The sequence below is a fragment of the Xyrauchen texanus genome, chromosome 30 (assembly GCF_025860055.1).
Source record: "Xyrauchen texanus isolate HMW12.3.18 chromosome 30, RBS_HiC_50CHRs, whole genome shotgun sequence".
Lineage (NCBI taxonomy): Eukaryota > Metazoa > Chordata > Actinopteri > Cypriniformes > Catostomidae > Xyrauchen > Xyrauchen texanus.
The window spans coordinates 20,240,141-20,259,373 of record NC_068305.1 but is presented as its reverse complement, the minus strand read 5'-3'; the positions used below and the strand labels follow the sequence as shown (position 1 = coordinate 20,259,373).

The window sequence follows — 19,233 nt, the reverse complement described above, 5'->3', positions numbered from 1 at the left end:
AACGTCAGATTATTAGCTGATAGCCGCTTATTCTGATTGAGGGTCTCATGATTTCTGTCCAATTGGATATGTGCACCCATAGAACGCATTTGACCGCATCACATTTGCGGTGTAAATACTTGTCCATGCTGAATGCATTCCGGACAGCAGCACAGCAGCACCCCTCACCTGTCAATTAACCGCAGCGCTGAACAAGAGTTTAAACTTTACAGAAAATTTGAAAAAGTAAATAAATATACCAGCATGCGACCTTCACAGAACATATTTAATGTGTCTGACATCAACATGCAGTTACACAGATGACAAGCACACACATCTGAAGCCCAGCAATCCCGGAACTCCACTAAAATAATGGAAAATTCAGCTTGAAATTTTGTGTTTGTGCTTAGATTCAATTTCAACTGCATCAAGGAAAAACAGTGTTCTATTTTTTTGAGGCTTTCTTTTTAATTCTCTTTATTATCATGCAGTAGCACACTGATATAATGTAATTAATGTATGTCATCATGAAATCAGAGACTCTGTCTTTGAAATCCGAACACAAAGAGATGCATTTAAGCGACCAGGTGTAAACAGCAATGTGTCTCGCCTTGTGACCACACACAATGCATCTTAATACCAATTGTAAACTGGATTAAAGAGTGATACTAAGGCCAGCAGTATACTTTATGCATGTACACTTACACAGATGTGAGCGCTTGATCAATGGATTGCCAACACATTGTCCAGCTGAACATGGATTGCTTGCATTCTTGACAGTAACACACATACACAGTACTCAAGGGGGTGATAGATTTACATTTATAAATCTGTGCCAAATAACTGGATGTTTTATTATTTTGTAAGTTGCAATCAATAAATGCACACACATATATAGGGTGACCATACACCCTCTTTTTCCCGGACATGTCCTCTTTTTTGGACCTTAAAAAAGCGTCCGGCCAGGTTTTTTTAATTTGCGAAAACGTGGATTAAGGCATGGGCGCCATGGGCAGTGGGCGGCATCTTGCGGCAGTGGGTGCAGCTAGCTGTGATCTCACACATAATTTCAAATATTTAATATATCATTTATTTCACTAGCTTATACTGTACTCATGATTATGTTGTGGTATTCTGTGACTCTTGATTTCAGTTCATATTTATTATTTCTGTATTTATGTGTGTTTGTGCAGCTACGTCATCTTGTCGTTCGAGGGGAAAGGCGATTATATGGACATGAAGCAGGTGGACACCATGCAGTATGTCCCCATGCTGGAAATGAGTGAAGCTTCAAAATATTCTCCCATCCAGAGATCAGACTATGATCACCCTCCCTCTCACAGACCGTTCAACGGTGAGAGAACTCTCTCAAGCACACAATGTAAAAAGTGGTAACCTCCAATTGTTACCATAAGGAGTTATTTCGACCTGATCTAACACCTACATTTAGATTAGTTGGTGTAACCTAATGCACTCATGGTTGATTCAGTGATGTTAACTAATATTTTTGACTTGAGTAAAAACTGTTAATTTAGATGTTACCACATCAAGTTAATTGTAGGTTAACATATTTTGAGTGCACACATAAAACACAACCATATCTCCACCTTCGGTTCTTTATATTCTTTCTCTTTGGTCATTCTTAATCTCTGGACTATTTTTCACTGTTTATCCCTCGTTTTATGCACATACTAAGGTCGGTTTGGCACACCATGGTCTGGTTTGGCTTGACTAGTCATTGTCAAACATACACAGTGTTTAGTTAGTGATAGCAGAGAGGTCCACCCATGTCTCCAACACTGAAGGCTGTGCACCCTAAAATTAGAGAGGGTAATTGTAGCACATATTTCTTAATGCATACATCTGCCTACCTTTTCTTAGATGTTGTACACACACCCGTTGCTACTGCTATCTTTACAAAGACTTTTCATTGACTTCTATTATTATATATTAAGCTAATGATATTTTCTATTGGCTCACTATGTTCCCTTACCATAAAAGTTGTCAAGTCTTCAAAGTTCTAAAGTCATTGCAAGACAAGTGCCAGTGAAAAATTATGAATTCAACGGCTTATTTTCTCTTTAAAAGAGATGCTGTTTGTAACATTTTTAATCAATAATGTGCATAAAATGTAAAACATCTTTTAAATATTAAAGTTTCAAGAACTTAAAAATTATTTGATTTCTTATTTTAGGTCAAATATCTTTAATAATAAATGGTATGTTTTAATAGCTATTACGAAAATGCACAACAGTGTCATTTATACAGAGATGTTGCTGATTAATAGCAGCTGTGTTAAGACATGCAACCTCTTTATCATGCCGCAGGTGACTGAGTTATAAGTGTCCTGATATTCAATGGATGATTACCCTTGCCAGTGCCAGAATTCATGTTCACAATATTTTGATTCAGGACATAGGGAGCTAGGAGATGCAAGATGAAATGTACACTACTTTTCCTACATTGTGAGAATAATATTCCTATATTGTAGACCCTGTAAACCTGTAAAAGGATCTGTTTATCAAGCGCTGAGGCTTTGCTGCATAAAAAATCACCTGGAAATGTGTAATGAAGTCCTCTTTGCAACCTGAACTTATTTAGAATGTGCACTAAATGTGTGCTTTAGACCTGCGCTTACAAAAAGATACAGCGCAACTAATAACAAAACAGAATGAAGGTGTCTTGACATGGTTTCTAAAAATGTAAACAGTTCTGCGTGAGTTGCTGAAAAAACAGAAAAAACACAATGGTCAAAGACATTCATCCAGAGCGTTTACATAGGAAACAATTGAAAAGCAGCACAGAAACATGCAAAAACATGTTTGGTGTGATCAGCCCCTAACCTGTCTATTTGCATACAAAAATTTTCATTTATTACAAACCAAAACCCGACCTGAACCTGAAGTTCTACTTGAAAAGTGTACCCGAATCAGTAGACCTCTAGCACAAGCATGCACGCACGCACGCACGCACACACTCATACACACACACGAACAGTCAATTTAAACCCACTATAATGTAAACTTAATGTAAGTTTAATTTCTGGCTACATTTTTTAAGCAAAATCAAAGTGCTGCCAAAGTGTAACAGATAAAGGACGGGCAAGGAGGTGGCGGGAACCAGTTGAACAGTCTACGTAAAGTTTAATATCAAACTTAACATAAAATAAACATAAACAAAAGCACACACATGCAGCGCGGCCGCTTATCTCTCTCTCTCTCTCTCTCTCTCTCTCTCTAGAGAGAGAGAACTGGCGTCTCCGGCTCCCCTTTATCTCACTCTCCCACTGATCAGCTGATTCAACACCGGCCATGCACCCTTATGGCCCAGCCATGCCCTCCTCCACCATCCATCCATCCATATTCAACCGCTTATCCGAAGTCGGGTCGCGGGGGCAGCTGCTCCAGCAGGGGGCCCCAAACTTCCCTATCCCGAGCCACATTAACCAGCTCTGACTGGGCGACCTCGACGCGTTCCCAGGCCAGTGTGGAGATGTAATCTCTCCACCTAGTCCTGGGTCTTCCCGAGGCCTCCTCCCAGCTGGACGTGCCTGAAACACCTCCCTAGGGAGGCGGCCAGGGGCATCCTTACCAGATGCCCAAACCACCTCAACTGACTCCTTTCAACGCAAAGGAGCAGCAGCTCTACTCCGAGCTCCTCACGGATGACTGAGCTCCTCACCCTATCTCTAAGGGAGAAGCCCGCCACCCTTCTGAGGAAGCCCATTTCGGCCGCTTGTACTCGCGACCTAGTTCTTTCGGTCATGACCCAACCTTCATGACCATAGGTGAGGATAGGAACAAAAATTGACCGGTAGATCGAGAGCTTTGCCTTTCGGCTCAGCTGTCTTTTCCTGACAACGGTGCGATAGAGCGAGTGCAATACCGCCCCTGCTGCCCCGACTCTCCAGCCAACCTCCCGCTCCATTGTCCCCTCACTCGTGAACAAGACCCCGAGGTACTTGAACTCCTTCACTTGGGGCAAAATCTCATTCCCTACCTGGAGTACGCACTCCATCGGTTTCCTGCTGAGAACCATGGCCTCAGATTTAGAGGTGCTAATCCTCATCCCAGCTGCTTCACACTCGACTGCCAAGCGATCCAGTGAGAGCTGAAGGTCACGGACCAATGATGACATGAAGACAACATCATCTGCAAAAAGCAGCGATGAGATCCCCAGCCCACCGAACCGCACACCTTCCCCACCCTGACTACGCCTCGATATCCTGTCCATGAATATCACAAACAGGATTGGTGACAAAGCGCAGCCTTGGCGGAGACCAACCCCCACATGGAATGAACTCGACTTTGTGCCGAGGACCCGACACAGCCCTCGCTTTGGACGTACAGGGATTGGATCGCCCTAAGAAGAGACCCCCCACCCCGTACTCTCAGCAGCACCTCCCACAGTCTCTCCCGGGGACCCGGTCATACGCCTTCTCCAGATCCACAAAACACATGTAGACCGGATGGGCATACTCCCAGGCCCCCTCCAGGATCCTTGCAGAGTAAAGATCTGGTCCGGCTGCTCCACCGACCAGGACCTAAAACCGCATTGTTCCTCTTCAATCTGAGGTTCGACAATCGGCCGAACCCTCCTCTCCAGCACCTTGGAGTAAACTTTACCAGGGAGGCTGAGAAGTGTGATACCAATGTAGTTGGCACACACTCTCTGATCCCCCTTTTGAAGAGGGGAACCACCACCCCGTTCTGCCACTCCTTAGGCACTGTCCCAGATATCCACGCTAATGTTGAAGAGGCGTGTCATCCATGACACCCCTCCACATCCAGAGCTTTCAGCATTTCTGGTCGGATCTCATCAATCCCTCGGGCTTTGCCACTGCGGAGTTGTTTGACTACCTCAGTGACCTCCCCAGGGAAATATAATCTGATCCCCATCATCCTCCGGCTCTGCCTCTACCATAGAGGGCGTGTTGGGATTTAGGAGTTCTTCAAAATGTTCCTTCCACCGCCCAATAACCTCCTCGGTTGAGGTCAACAGCGTCCCATCTTTGCTGTATACAGCTTGAATGGTTCCCCGTTTCCCCCTCCTAAGGTGGCGGACGGTTTTCCAGAAGCACTTTGGTGCGGACCGAAAGTCCTTCTCCATGACTTCTCCGAACTTTTCCCACACCCACTGCTTTGCCTCCCTCACGGCCAAGGCCGCAGCCCTTCGGGCCTGTCGGTACCTTTCAACTGCCTCCGGAGACCTCCGGGACAACAAATCCCGGAAGGCCTCTTTCTTCAGTCGGACGGCTTCCCTGACCACCAGTGTCCACCACGGTGTTCGAGGGTTACCACCCCTTGTGGCACCTAAAACCTTGAGGCCGCAGCTCTCCACCGCGGCTTCGGCAATGGAAGCTTTGAACATTGCCCACTCCGGTTCAATGTCCCCAACCTCCGCAGGGATGCCTGAAAAGCTCCGCCGGAGGTGTGAGTTGAAGATCTCGCGGACAGGGACCTCCTCCAAACGTTCCCAGTTCACCCAGCACTACTCGCTTGGGCTTCCCAGGTCTGTCCAGAGTCTTTCCCCACCCCTGACCCAACTCACCACCAGATGGTGATCGGTTGACAGCTCTGCCCCTCTCTTTACCCGAGTGTCCAAAACATATGGCCTCAGATCCGACGACACGATTACAAAATCGATCATCGAACCTCGCCTAGGGTGCTCTGGTACCACGCACACTTATGAGCATCCTTATGTTCGAACATGGTGTTTGTTATAGATAATCCATGACTAGCACAGAAATCCAATAACAAACATCCACTTGAGTTCAGATCAGGAGGCCGCTCCTCCCAATCACGCCTTTCCAGGTGTCCCTGTCATTTCCCACGTGTGCGTTGAAGTCACCCAGCATCACTATGGAGTCCCCTACTGGGGCCCTATTCAGGACTCCATTCAGGGTCTCCAAGAAGGCCGACTACTCTGAACTGCTGTTCGGTGCATATGCACAGACAACAGTCAGAGTTTCCCCCACAACCCGTGAGGCGTAGGGAGGCGACCCTCTCGTCCACCGGGTAAACTCCAACGTAGTGGCGCCAGCCGGGACTCATGAGTATCCCCACACCGCCCGTCAGCCTCACACCCTGGGAAACTCCAGAGAAGAATAGAGTCCATCCCCTATCCAGGAGTACGGATCCAGAGCCAAAACTGTAGCGCCGATGTAAGCCCCACCAGATCCAACTGGTAACGCTCCACCTCCCTCACTAGTTCCGCTCCTTCCCCCAGTGAGGTGACATTCCACGTCCCCAGAGCAAGCCTTTGCTGCCCGGGTCTGGTCCGCCGAGGCCCATGGCCTTCACTGCCGCCCATATGGCAGCGCACCCGACTCCTGCAGTTCCTCCAATGGGTGGTGGGCCCAAGGGATGTAGAGGGGGTTCCACGTTGCTTCTTCGGGCTGTGCCCGGCCGGGCTCCGTGACAGGCCCGGCCACCAGGCGCTCGCCGACGAGCCCTCCATCTGGGCCTGGCTCCAGACAGGGGCCCCGGGCTTCCTCCGGGCAGGGTAACTCCTCCTCTTGCCGTTTTATCCATGAGTCATTTTGAACCATTCTTAGTCTGGCCCCTCACCTGAGACCACTTTGCCTTGGGAGACCCTACCAGGAGCACATGGCTCCAGACAACACAACCCTCAGGATCATAAGGGCACACAAACCTCTCCACCACGATAAGGTGCTGGTTCCCGGAGAGGACAGGGACAGCCCTCCTCCACATCACACAAAATTACAACATGCATTGACAGTTTCATTTAATGTTTTTGAACACTTTTAATAGTATTATGATGAGGAAAATCAAGCTGAAACTCAATCGAGAAGAACACTATCGAGTTCCAATCAAGACACAAGTTTAATGGATGGAAACAAGTTTTTGGGTATATAAACATACACAGAAACATAATTTCTAAGCATGCATTTCTAATTCAGGATTTCTATGTGTATGTATGTGTGAATAACAGAGAGTGCAGTTGATAGTCTTCTCTTAGATGACACCAATGAAGGTCTGACAACAATGGACCTCCTCAGTTTTACTTATCAGGTGGCTCGAGGGATGGAGTTCTTGGCCTCTAAGAATGTAAGTTAATGCCTGTCTGTCTCTATAATTGCAGGATAAATATATTTGCCAATCTAGTTAGTAAACACTTGCTTTAAAATACTTTGATCTCGCTCTTTGGGCTCTTGATTCTGGGTGTCTTGCAGAGGAAGTAGTCTGATGGCAGGTTTTATATTTATTGTGTTTGAGAAAAGTTTTGGCTGTGTCTTGTGGCTTACATTTTAAATAGATAGGATTAAGAGTTTAAACTTGCCTGGTTTTGTGTAGGCTTAAGCCAATAATAATGTTATAACAATGTTATTACATGTAATTGTATAATGTTATAATATGAGCAAAGTGCAAGTATTAATTAGATTATTTGTGTTTAGAATCTAGTAACAGAGGGTTTACCAAAATTCATCTCACATATAGGTGGACTTTCCAGGCCACCCCAGAAGAAAGAGAGGGAGTGGGTGAGACGGCTTGAGCTCAGGATAGGGAATAGAGCATGCAACTGTTAGAGTACATGGGACAGAGAGAAACAGGAACAGGGATAAATATATATATATATATATATATATATATATATATATATATATTTGACAGCTTCAAATGTCCAGAACTACAATTAAACAATGAAAATGATTATTTATGTATTCCTATATATCAAGCCTTCTGAAACTGAACTTAATCTCTATCTAACACAAGCTCGCTCGCTCACTTCTCTCTCTTTCTCTATTTCCATCTCTCTGTTTCTCACAGTGTGTACACAGAGACTTGGCTGCACGCAATGTCCTGCTGTCTCAAGGCAAGATAGTGAAGATATGCGACTTTGGGCTGGCCAGAGACATCATGCATGATAACAACTATGTCTCCAAAGGAAGTGTGAGTCTTTAAGTCCTAATGTGTCTCTGTTTGGTTTTTGTTTGCTGTGCAGCTTGAGTTGACCAAGAGTACACTGAGTGCTTTTTTATCATGAGCATTTAAGATAATACATACAGTATACTGTATATACAGTATGTGTTTTTTATGTTTTAACATGCTCAAACATATGTTTGCCCAGTGAATAATAATCTCTCTCACATACTCACACAGACCTTCCTTCCAGTGAAGTGGATGGCTCCCGAGAGTATTTTTGATAACCTGTACACTACACTTAGTGATGTCTGGTCTTATGGTATCTTACTATGGGAGATCTTCTCTCTTGGTATGTTTCATTTGACATTAGAATTATTACTGTAACCTTTCTTACAATACTTTACCTCCAACTGTTTTGCTCTTCGATTGAGCTTATTTTAGGTTAAGACCAGTTAAGAAAGAAAATGTAGATGTAATGTAAAGAAAGTATAACATGTTCTACCTGATCTCATAGAATCACATTACTGTACACACATTTTTGCAAAATAATTTTTACGTGGCTAGCTGTACATATTGCAGTTTCTTGGTGAAAGAAACACTAGAGGTGCAACAACAACAATTATTTTTCATCACTTTCACACAAATCAACAGATATTTGTTCAAAAAGACTATGATATCAATATCTTATGACATTAAAAATCTTTTACTATAGAACAAGACTTTTAAGGTGATTAGTTTTGCACTACAATCCAAGTACATTAACAAGCTTGTTTAAGTGCAATCAAATTGTGCCTTCAGGAATTGGGTCCTGAAGGGTCAACATGTGAGCTGAAAAAAATATCTGTCATAAAAGCACCACAAAATGACATGGTTGCTTCAGCAATTGCAGTTTTCATTTCAAATTAGCTTTTTATGATGCTATTGGTAAGGTTTAGTTTTAAAATTTAGGGTCAGAAGTTAGGTTTAGTTCATTTCAAACTCAAAAGAGCATTCGTTTTCAAAGCATCATCTGTTTTTCATCTCACGTTTGCTTTTTATGACAGTATCGATATGGTTTAGATTTAAGATTGAGGGTGAGAAGGAAGGTTTTGTTGATTTTAAAATCGATACATCATTAACCTTAAAAACCTCATCTGTTTTGGAGAACATTTAACTCGCTTTTTGCACCTCACAGTGAACATATTTCAAACCAGAACTGCTGTGATATGTGTAATGAATGAGCTACATAAATTTATTTTGCAAAAATATTGCCACAGTCAATAAATAACATGAGATCAGGCTGAATATGTTTGTTGTTGTTTTAGGTGGGACTCCTTATCCCGGTATGGTTGTGGATTCCAGCTTCTACAACAAGATTAAGAGTGGATACCGAATGGCGCAACCCGAGCATGCTTCCAGTAATGTGTATGTTCAGCCTCAAACACGTTTTTATGATTATATTTGTTGTGCTTGACTCCGGTTGGTGCAGATGTCTTACTTGTGTGTTGTTGTTTGTGTATCTGTAGCTATGAGCTTATGATAAAATGCTGGAACAGTGAACCAGAGAAGAGACCGTCCTTCCACAGCATGAGTGAGACAGTTGCCTCCTTGCTGCCCTCAGGATATAAGAGAGTAAGTGTGCAATCTGTAAAAAAGATTTCAGTTGCTTCCCTTTCCCTGTTCTTTCTCTTTCTCTGAGTTAATTTCAATCTGTCTCATCACTGTATGAAATGTTTTCATCATTGTGTTATAGCTATAACATTTTAACTTCCATTTAACTTGTTACAATAATTACTGTTATTTCTACTTGATTTTTCAAGTTTTCTGAGGTCCAACTAATATTCCTTAATCAATAGTTAAATTCAAAGTGGTTAATAAAGTGCAATGAACTTAACACTTGCAGGTTGTAACTTTAGCCACATTTCCACCATTGGCCTTTGGGCTCTCGTTGAGGAACCAAGACGTTCTGTTCTGATCTGGGCTCGTTGGCACAGTTATAATTTCTTTTTCTACTGTGGTGCTGTGAAATTAGGATAACATTTGACTGACTAAGTGACCAATTGTGTCACCATGTTACTAAAGCCATTCCACCAGCATGGTTCTCTATCCTGAGTATGGTTAGCTAACCATGCTGAGAAATATGGTCCAGGAATGGTTAGAAATCACTGTAATTCTCCATGCTCAAAACCGTTAGGTCCGATGTCGGAAAAGTGCTTCTTAATACCAGTTTGTACTACAAATTTCAGGCAGCCAATAAATGTACACTATTAGATTGGATTTTTTTCATCCTATCTGCAGTGAATGTCTACTAAATTACTGAAAAAATGTAATTTTTTTAATAGAAGCTACACTCATCCTCTTTCTCCATTCTCTCTCACTGTCTCTTAAGCCTATTCCACCATGTCCTAATAAATGGCCTATTAAAAGTTAAATGTAGTGTCACTGTGGGCTTTGAGGCCTCTGCTACATGTAGGTCACCATTGTCAACACTGCCAGACCACGAAGAGTGATTAGCACACCAGTGCTCCAGCTGGCTAACGCCCCAGCAAGGCAGAACCCAGCAGTGCTAATGACCAGGAGCTTAAAGTTAGCATCCGCCAGCTAGCCATAATTGCCTTATTAAAGAGACACCACACATGGTACATCAAAACTCTGTTTCCCAGAGTCACAAGGTTTAGGGAATAACTAGCTCCCGTTATAGCACCTTGGCTTGGGGTGTGGTGGGATATACGGTTCTTAATGGGCCTTGAAACCCTTAAGAAACCACAGAACGCTTGCAGAAATGGTGCAGAACTTTGGGGTATGTTGTGTTTGCGGTAGCCTTGAAGTGCTATTTTCAACCACCAGAAATTATAAAAATTCTCCCTCATTTCCTTCAATAAGGATGAGACAATTATAAGGCATTATAAGAGACAAAAGCATGGCTAATTTATGGTTAGCATTTAATTTACAACAGGAATGTTAATGTGACATAAATCCTAAGTCAAAACCTCTCACAACTTTCTTTTCATTGGATCACATAACAACAGTCTTTGTTGGGCTTTGCAGACCTTCTGTGTGCACAGAAACATACATGCACTAATAATATTTCTGCTGACCATCTTGTAATTATATTTTATTGGTGTGCAGAGCTACGAACGCGTGAATCATGACTTCCTGAAGAGCGACCACCCTGCTGTGACCCGAGTGCAGTGCCTTGACAATGATGATGCGTACCTTGGTGTGCTCTACAAGAACCAGGGCAAATTGAAGGATCGCGAGAGTGGGTTTGATGAACAGAGGCTCAGCTCTGACAGTGGCTACATCATTCCTCTGCCAGACCTCGACCCATTGTCAAATGAAGACTACAGCAAGAGGAACCGCCACAGGTAGCAAACCACTCACATCACATTCTGACTCTTTCATGTTAGTATAATGATTCATGTTTTGTGCATGTATGAATATTCTAGTTTAATAAAATGACACAAAACTTACACCATGTTCTAACCAGGTGTGTTAGACCAAGTTTATGCCAAGTTTTGTCATTTTATTTTAACACATTTGATGCTTAATACGCAGTTATGTGGGGGGCCTGGGTAGCTCAGCGAGTATTGATGCGAGCCACCATGAGGATTTAGAGCGTATTGGGAATTGGGCATTCCAAAATGGGGAGAAAAGTTAATAAAAAATATATATATATATATATATATATATATATATATATATATATATATATATACAGGTGAAACTCGAAAAATTAGAATATCGTGCAAAAGTTCATTAATTTCAGTAATTCAGCTTAAAAGGTGAAACTAATATATTATATAGACTCATTACAAGCAAAGTAAGATATTTCAAGCCTTTATTTGATATAATTTTGATGATTATGGCTTACAGCTTATGAAAATCCCAAATTCAGAATCTCAGAAAATTAGAATATTACATGAAATCAATAAAAAAAAGATTTTAAATACAGAAATGTCGGCCCTCTGAAAAGTATAATCATGCATATGTACTCAGTACTTGGTTTGGGCCCCTTTTGCATTAATTACTGCCTCAATGCGCGTGGCATGGATGCTATCAGCCTGTGGCACTGCTGAGGTGTTATGGAAGACCAAGATGCTTCAATAGCGGCCTTCAGCTCTTCTGCATTGTTTGGTCTCATGTCTCTCATCTTTCTCTTGGCAATGCCCCATAGATTCTCTATGGGGTTCAGGTCAGGCGAGTTTGCTGGCCAATCAAGCATAGTAATACCATGGTCATTGAACCAGGTTTTGGTACTTTTGGCAGTGTGGGCAGGTGCCAAGTCCTGCTGGAAAATGAAGTCAGCATCTCCATAAAGCTTGTCTGCTGAAGGAAGCATGAAGTGCTCTAAAATGTCCCGGTAGACGGCTGCGTTGACTCTGGACTTAATAAAGCACAGTGGACCAACACCAGCCGATGACATGGCTCCCCAAACCAACACAGACTGCGGAAACTTCACACTGGACTTCAAGCATCTTGGATTGTGTGCCTCTCCATTCTTCCTCCAGACTCTGGGACCTTGGTTTCCAAATGAGATGCAAAATTTGCTCTCATCAGAAAAGAGGACTTTGGACCACTGAGCAACAGACCAGTTCTTTTTTCTTTAGCCCAGGTAAGACGTTTGACATTTGAAGCCCATGTCCAGGACCCGTCTGTGTGTGGTGGCTCTTGATGCAGTAACTCCAGCCTCAGTCCACTCCTTGTGAAGCTCCCCACACATTTGAATGGCCTTTTCCTGACAATCCTCTCCAGGCTACGGTCATCCCTGCTGCTTGTGCACCTTTTTCTTCCACACTTTTCCCTTCCATTTAACTTTCTATTAATGTGCTTTGATACAGCACTTTGAGAACATCCAACTTCTTTTGCAATTACCTTTTGAGTCTTTCCCTCCTTGTGGAGGGTGTCAATGATGGTTTTCTGCACAACTGTCAGGTCAGCAGTCTTCCCCATGATTGTGAATTCAACTGAACCAGACTGAGAGACCATTTAAAGGCTCAGAAACCCTTTGCAGGTGTTTAGCTGATTAGAGTGTGACACTTTGAGCCGACAATACTGAACCTTTTCACAATATTCTAATTTTCTGAGATTCTGAATTTGGGGTTTTCATAAGCTGTAAGCCATAATCATCAAAATTATATCAAATAAAGGCTTGAAATATCTTACTTTGCTTGTAATGAGTCTACATAATATATTAGTTTCACCTTTTAAGTTGAATTACTGAAATTAATGAACTTTTGCACGATATTCTAATTTTTCGAGTTTCACCTGTATATATACAGTTATGTGGAGCAGGATTTTGCAGTTTCAAGGTGAAACGTCCTCTGTGTGACAATAAATGTGAGTTAAATTTTTAAGGTCAATGCTCTGTTGAGTTTTAAATCAATAAGACCTACCTCCTTATCCTAAACCTTAAATGTAAACCTAGATGATAGCTTCATAAAAAGCAAATGAGAGATGAAAACGCAACACTTCATTATTTGAGCTAATGTGCAACTTGATCACACTTGAATTAGCTTGTACATTTAATTGATTATGTATTTGCATACTTCGAAACATATTGCTTTACAAGTCGAACACCATAGTAAAAGTGTTTAGATGTCATAAGAAAGCCTTGCGTGAAAAGCATGTGTTTAGGTACTGATAATTCGCTCTTTTAATCATAATTTGTGTGAAAGTAAATAAAAGTCAGGAAACTGCTGATATTTGTAAAACAAGTCATATAAAAATAATTTAGCAAAACTGTAGGTACAGTAACGTTACAGAGACAAGGTTGGATCTACAGTATGCATTGACTTAATCTGATATAGCATAAATCTTTTCATTCAAAGGTCACTATTCATTCCATGGTGATGTACTTCTGACCAGGTCTTCTATTCCTTTCTCAATACAATATGAATGCCTGTATTCTTCCCTCTATCTCTCTGTAGCTCTCAGACATCAGATGAAAGCGCTATTGACACGGGCTCTAGCAGCTCCATGAACAAGCGTGAGGGAGAGACCCTGGAGGACATCACCCTGCTGGATGAGATGTGCTTGGACTCAGGAGACCTGGTGGAGGACAGTTTCCTGTGAGAAAAAAATGCAACAAGAGGGACACCCACAGACAATAATTGCATTCTCCAGCTGCCTCCTATTCATTCCAAGTTGACTGATCTCTCTCTGCAATTTTCCCTCTATTTTTCCTCATCCCACTCTCTTGGAGCTTCCAGAAGAAAAATACACTTTAATGTGTGAATGTCATTGAGCATGTCTAGGTTTTATGGATTGGACATCGCTCTCCAAAGGTCTGGAGGAATTAGAAGTGTAGCACAGGACGTTGCGAGTACTCTAGATGGGGCTCAGTGACTCTTATGGAGGGGGAGTGTGGGAGATATTTGATTCTGCCTATCACTCCTGTGTTTGTTACATGTTTTGTGTGCATGATGGGTTTGTTTGGAACTTTATTTTGACGGGCATTCCGATTAGCAATATCAACAAGATCATATCAAAGACTTGAGTTCACAACTTCTACCTTCCAACGGTGTCCATTTGCGCTTCAAAGAACCACTATATACATTTAAAAACTGTGTCAACCTGGACTTTATTTTGGATCAGGCCTGTTTTTCCCTCACTCCCACAATTTTACAGGATTCATCCTATGTAACTTGAGGAGCATCCTCTGAAAAGCACAAACCCTGAACTACATATAGATTTTATGTAACTAATCATATATCATCAATGTCTTATTACGTGCAGCAGTTTGAATTATATTTTTTTACTCTTTAGAATAAATATGTGTATTTTGTGAATATTGGGTTGGGGAGGGACAAATTGTGTTGTTCTAAATGAAGAAAATGGTGATTTTTGAGTCACATTACAGTAGATGCTGATACAATGCCATTTAAGACATCATTATATCTGGCCAAAGTTTTTACCTGACTGTCCATAGGGTATAAAGCAGAGAACTTTCAGATTTAATAGCTATTGTGTCAGTCTGAGGCATTACTGATAATCAAAGCTTTGCCAGTAACATTTGTAAACATCAATAATTTATCTGTGAAAATCCTAGTGACTCCAGTAAGCAAGAGGTCTAGAGGGGATAGTTCACCCAAAAAAGAAAATTCTCTCATCATTTACTCACCCTCATGTTATCCCAAATGTGTATGACTTTCTTTCTTCTGCAGAACACAAACAAATATTTTTAGAAGAATATTTCAGCTCTTGGGTCCTCAAAATGCAACTGAATGGGTACCAAAAGTTCCAAAACAGACAAGGCATCATACAAATAATCCATATGACTCCAGTGGTTAAATATATCTTTAGAAGTGATAGGTGTTGTTTACAAACATATAAATATTTAAGTCCTTTTTTACTATAAATTCTCCCCCCTGCCCAGTAGGTGGCAATATAAGAAGAAAAAGGTGAGAGTGGAGATTGGTTTTAAAAAAGATCTAAAATATTTATCTTATTTTTGCATGAACTATCCCTTTAATCAAATGGATAGAATAAGCTGGAACAATGTTTTTTAGTATAATGTTGGTTAACATGTATTTGTTGATGTTTTTAAATCGTTGATCCAAATGAAATGGCTTATTGCATGGCTTAGATAATGAATTGTCATGTCATTTTTGTGCTCTTGTCTAGTTTTCCAAACTTACTGCAGTAATGCTGATAATTAATTCCTTTAAACACACAAAAGAGGTAAGACATTTTGTGATTCAGTGAAATAAATTGCAGACTAGAATGATATTGGCTTAATTAATATAATATAGTTTATGTTGTTATACTGTATATGCTCATGTTTGAATGTCGGTACCTTTTTCTGCTTTCCCAGAGCCTTTTGAGTGGATCTTACACAAGCATTTAGTCAACTGCAAATCATGTCCTGGCAGAAGTGCCAACTCGCAGCTTTTTTAGATTTATGTTTCCCCTAAAGCAAAGTAAATGAAATTTGTATTGTAAATTTACATTGATATTTACAGTCTACACAAGTCTACATTTCAGCTAAATCCTGTAGTCTTGAAGTATCTTAGAAACACGTCATTTAGATTTGTTTTTGTTTGATGTTATACATCACTGTTCATTGTAAATGTGTATCATTGTATATCAGGACTTATCAGCATATCACTGCCTGCCCAACCGTCTTCTGTGGTCTGTTCCACTGGAATGGCAAGAGGGGGAAAAAGCTGTTGCACTTTTAAAAAATGTTTTTTAGAATATTGTATTCTTGCATTTCTTTGTTCTGCTTTTTTTAATGTGTGTAGACTTTCCAAATTTGTTCTGATAAAAAAAGGTAAACTGTGTATTTCTAAAGAAACAGTAGAGTAAATGTTTTTGTTGCGCAAGGAGGGAAAAACAGGTATGAAATATATTCGATGGTACATTGTGTATTTCTAGGTAGTTATTCTATTTTACAACTGTTATCCTTTTGCAATAATATGCATTAAGACTATGTACATTAAGAAGATTGATATTTCAATAAATGAGATTTAATAATGTACTCTGTGGCCTTTTTAATCTTTACATTTACAGTATCATTAATATTGTTTGAGATCTAAATTTGGATAAAATTTGGTGCTATTTGTTGTAATTGTGTAAAGTAGGCTGATCGAATGTTGTGATAGTGCAGCAGGAAGTGTTCTTCTGTCTCCACCTCTCTCTGAGAGCACAGTGAACACAGTCTCTGCCCTCGTGGCTGCCGTATCTGTCTGTGCTGTCCTCTCTCTATAGCCTGAAAGTGATCACTCAGTCTGTACTTGCTTAGTGTCTTTCTCAATTTATGCTCTTACACACAGCTCAGGTATTCTGCTGGTTTTAAATCTCTTTCCAGGTTTAAATAGAGTTCCATCTTCTTTTGTGAATTAGTGGCATCTCTCCAATAGACAATGTAATTTGTTTTTGTAATGTTATAATTTGGTTGGACCAGATTATGCTGTGCTGGTTTGGATATAGTTTCAGCACCAGCTGTGAAAGGGCACTCCTGTGCAGGTTCTGATCCTGGCACTGCAGGGCTTCAGCCTGGTATGAGCTCGGTCACTGCATTTTAGATGCTTGTAGAATTTTAGAGCTCTTTTTTGGATACTGATTAGTAAGGGGTATTGTCCTAATTCAGCTCTGCACGAGATGTTTGGTGTCGCTCTGTTTACTTTTACAAATTTGGGTATGCAGAGTTTCGATTTCTACCTTTTTCCATTTAGTAAAATCTTGGGATTTTAGGGGTCCTTATATCACTGTGCAAAATGTTTCCAATGGCAGCCAAAAAGACAACCGTTTCTGTGGTCCAGGGAAACTGAACGTTATGTTACCTCTGCTAATCATGTCATAATTTCAATTCTAATAGTTTCACAAAAATAGCTTTTATTTCAACTCTCTAGGTCTCCTGACCCCCTGTAGCCTAATATGTTATGTTTTCTTTTGTATAGGCCTACTGTTTACATTTACATTTATTCATTTAGCAGACACTTTTATCCAAAGCCACTTACAACCAGAGAATAACATTAAAATACTGTTCTCATACCGTTCAAATGAGCATATCAAAATTTTTTACCTGGGGCCGCATTCACAAAGAATCTAATAAGAGGCTACAAGTAGCTTCATAACTTTAGACTCCTAATGTGTTTTACTAAGAGTAATTCACGAAGCATTTTAGCCCTAAAAGTAGCACCTAAGTCTGGAACAGCTTAGAAGCAGAAACAAATTAATTTACCTCTTGTCTATACAAACGTGACTTCAGATTCATTTAAAAAACTCTCTCGTCTCGGTTGCCTACTCGTGTAGCACGTCTTCTCACAAGCAAACACCTGTCACTCATCACCAGGCAATCACCGTGATCTGATATATGAATCTGTCAATAATAATAATAATATCATCATCATTATTATTAATGTTGACCTGGTTTAACTAACTTTTATGTGATAGCCCTATAGTCTAATAGGGGCCCTGTGCCTATCTCTGAGTTCCTGGCTTAGAAAAAGATATGCACTAAAACAGATTGTGTGTAGTATAGCTTAATTTTGCGCCGATTTTTTCAATTGTTTATGTTGCCCCCACAAACATGCCAATGCCCCCCCAAACATGATATCCTGGTAACCCCTCTGCTTTAGAGACTTTTTTGGTGTCAGAGTGAGATCAAAAAGAATGATACTGGTGTGTGATCAATTGGCCACTAGAGTGCGTAACGACATCATTTTTTTGAATGTATGCGTGTGTTTGTGTGTGCATGCATACTTCTCTGGTTACAGGCCTGGTTTGTTTAAACATAGTTAAAGCTGAAATTCCAGTGGTGAAGTTAAACATTGAGTGTTTCTAGTTTTACAACTAAAGGATATGCAAATACATGGCTTTGAGAAAAAAAAGAGAGGGTAAGTGTTTGTGTATCTTAAAAGTGCAGTAATGGGAACTTTTATATTGGTTCTATGAAATGTTATTCATTAAAATCCCTATTTAGTGTAGCCGCTTTGAAAGGACCTCTGAAGGGAGACAGGGTAATAGAGATGCAGATGACATTTAACAATGTTTGTGGCAACTCTAGATATATTGGTAGGGAAAGATTGGGATATTTATTCATTGAAACTGGTGGGAATGTTGATTCATCCCAGTGAGCCAAGTCTTGTCAGAAGTTTGAAGCTCTTTATCAATAGTGGTGAACCTGCAGCTAACCTTTAGTGACAATGAAGTGGTTCTCCCACATTTGCATGTGATAATATTAAGCGCCAAATGTGCAGCAAGTTTGAAGTAAGTTGCAACAACTGTAGATGTTTTGTAAGGGAAAAGTTTCATTGAAACTGGTGGAGATGTTGATTCATCCCAGTGAGCCAAGTCTTTTGAATCTGTGCCCCCCACCCTAAAAAAATGTTGTTTAGTTATCATTTCTACAGATCTTTTAGCCAGTAAAGTGCAGTATCCTTCCTAACGGAACACTTAAACAGTTTTTACTACATGGAAGCATTCACTGTTTAACAGCTGACGGAAATGACATTTCAAACACATGTGTGGCAGCAAGCTTTAGCACATTAGCTAACCACAGTTCAACAAGTATATCTCAAAATGTACACATGTGTTGATGGTAAAGCATTCAACTTACAATTGTAAGGTCTTCGCTTAAGTTTTGCTAGTTGATACATTCTCAATTTTTTATAATTGATTAGTCAGACCAACAATGCAGCCAGGTAACTAATCCCCTTCTGCTACGGAAGGCAAGTCGTGCATGAAGTGTCAAACAAACCACACTCCATATTTAAAGTTGAATAAGTGCATCATCTGGATACTACTTACACTGCTTAGCCAACTAAATTAATTAGAATGGTGAAGAAGTGTGCTGTTTCAGAAGCACCTCAAGGCTTTCGTGATCAGAAGAATCATTCATTCAATTCTTACAAAATCACTCAGTCCACAAATTTGATAATAC

At 40.8% G+C, this 19,233-nt stretch overlaps 1 protein-coding gene across 1 annotated transcript in view; it reads left to right on the top strand.

Annotated features, from left to right (window-relative positions):
- LOC127623810 (platelet-derived growth factor receptor alpha-like) overlaps positions 1–16,318 on the top strand; it is a 32,642-nt gene extending 16,324 nt beyond the window's left edge. Inside the window, exons 22-29 of the mRNA XM_052098333.1 lie at positions 1,173–1,333; positions 6,934–7,049; positions 7,770–7,892; positions 8,103–8,214; positions 9,170–9,269; positions 9,371–9,476; positions 10,974–11,212; positions 13,775–16,318. Coding sequence (XP_051954293.1) covers positions 1,173–1,333; positions 6,934–7,049; positions 7,770–7,892; positions 8,103–8,214; positions 9,170–9,269; positions 9,371–9,476; positions 10,974–11,212; positions 13,775–13,919 — 1,102 coding nt within the window. The 3' untranslated portion in view covers positions 13,920–16,318. The remainder of the gene's footprint in view (positions 1–1,172; positions 1,334–6,933; positions 7,050–7,769; positions 7,893–8,102; positions 8,215–9,169; positions 9,270–9,370; positions 9,477–10,973; positions 11,213–13,774) is intronic.
- Positions 16,319–19,233: the final 2,915 nt, after the last annotated feature.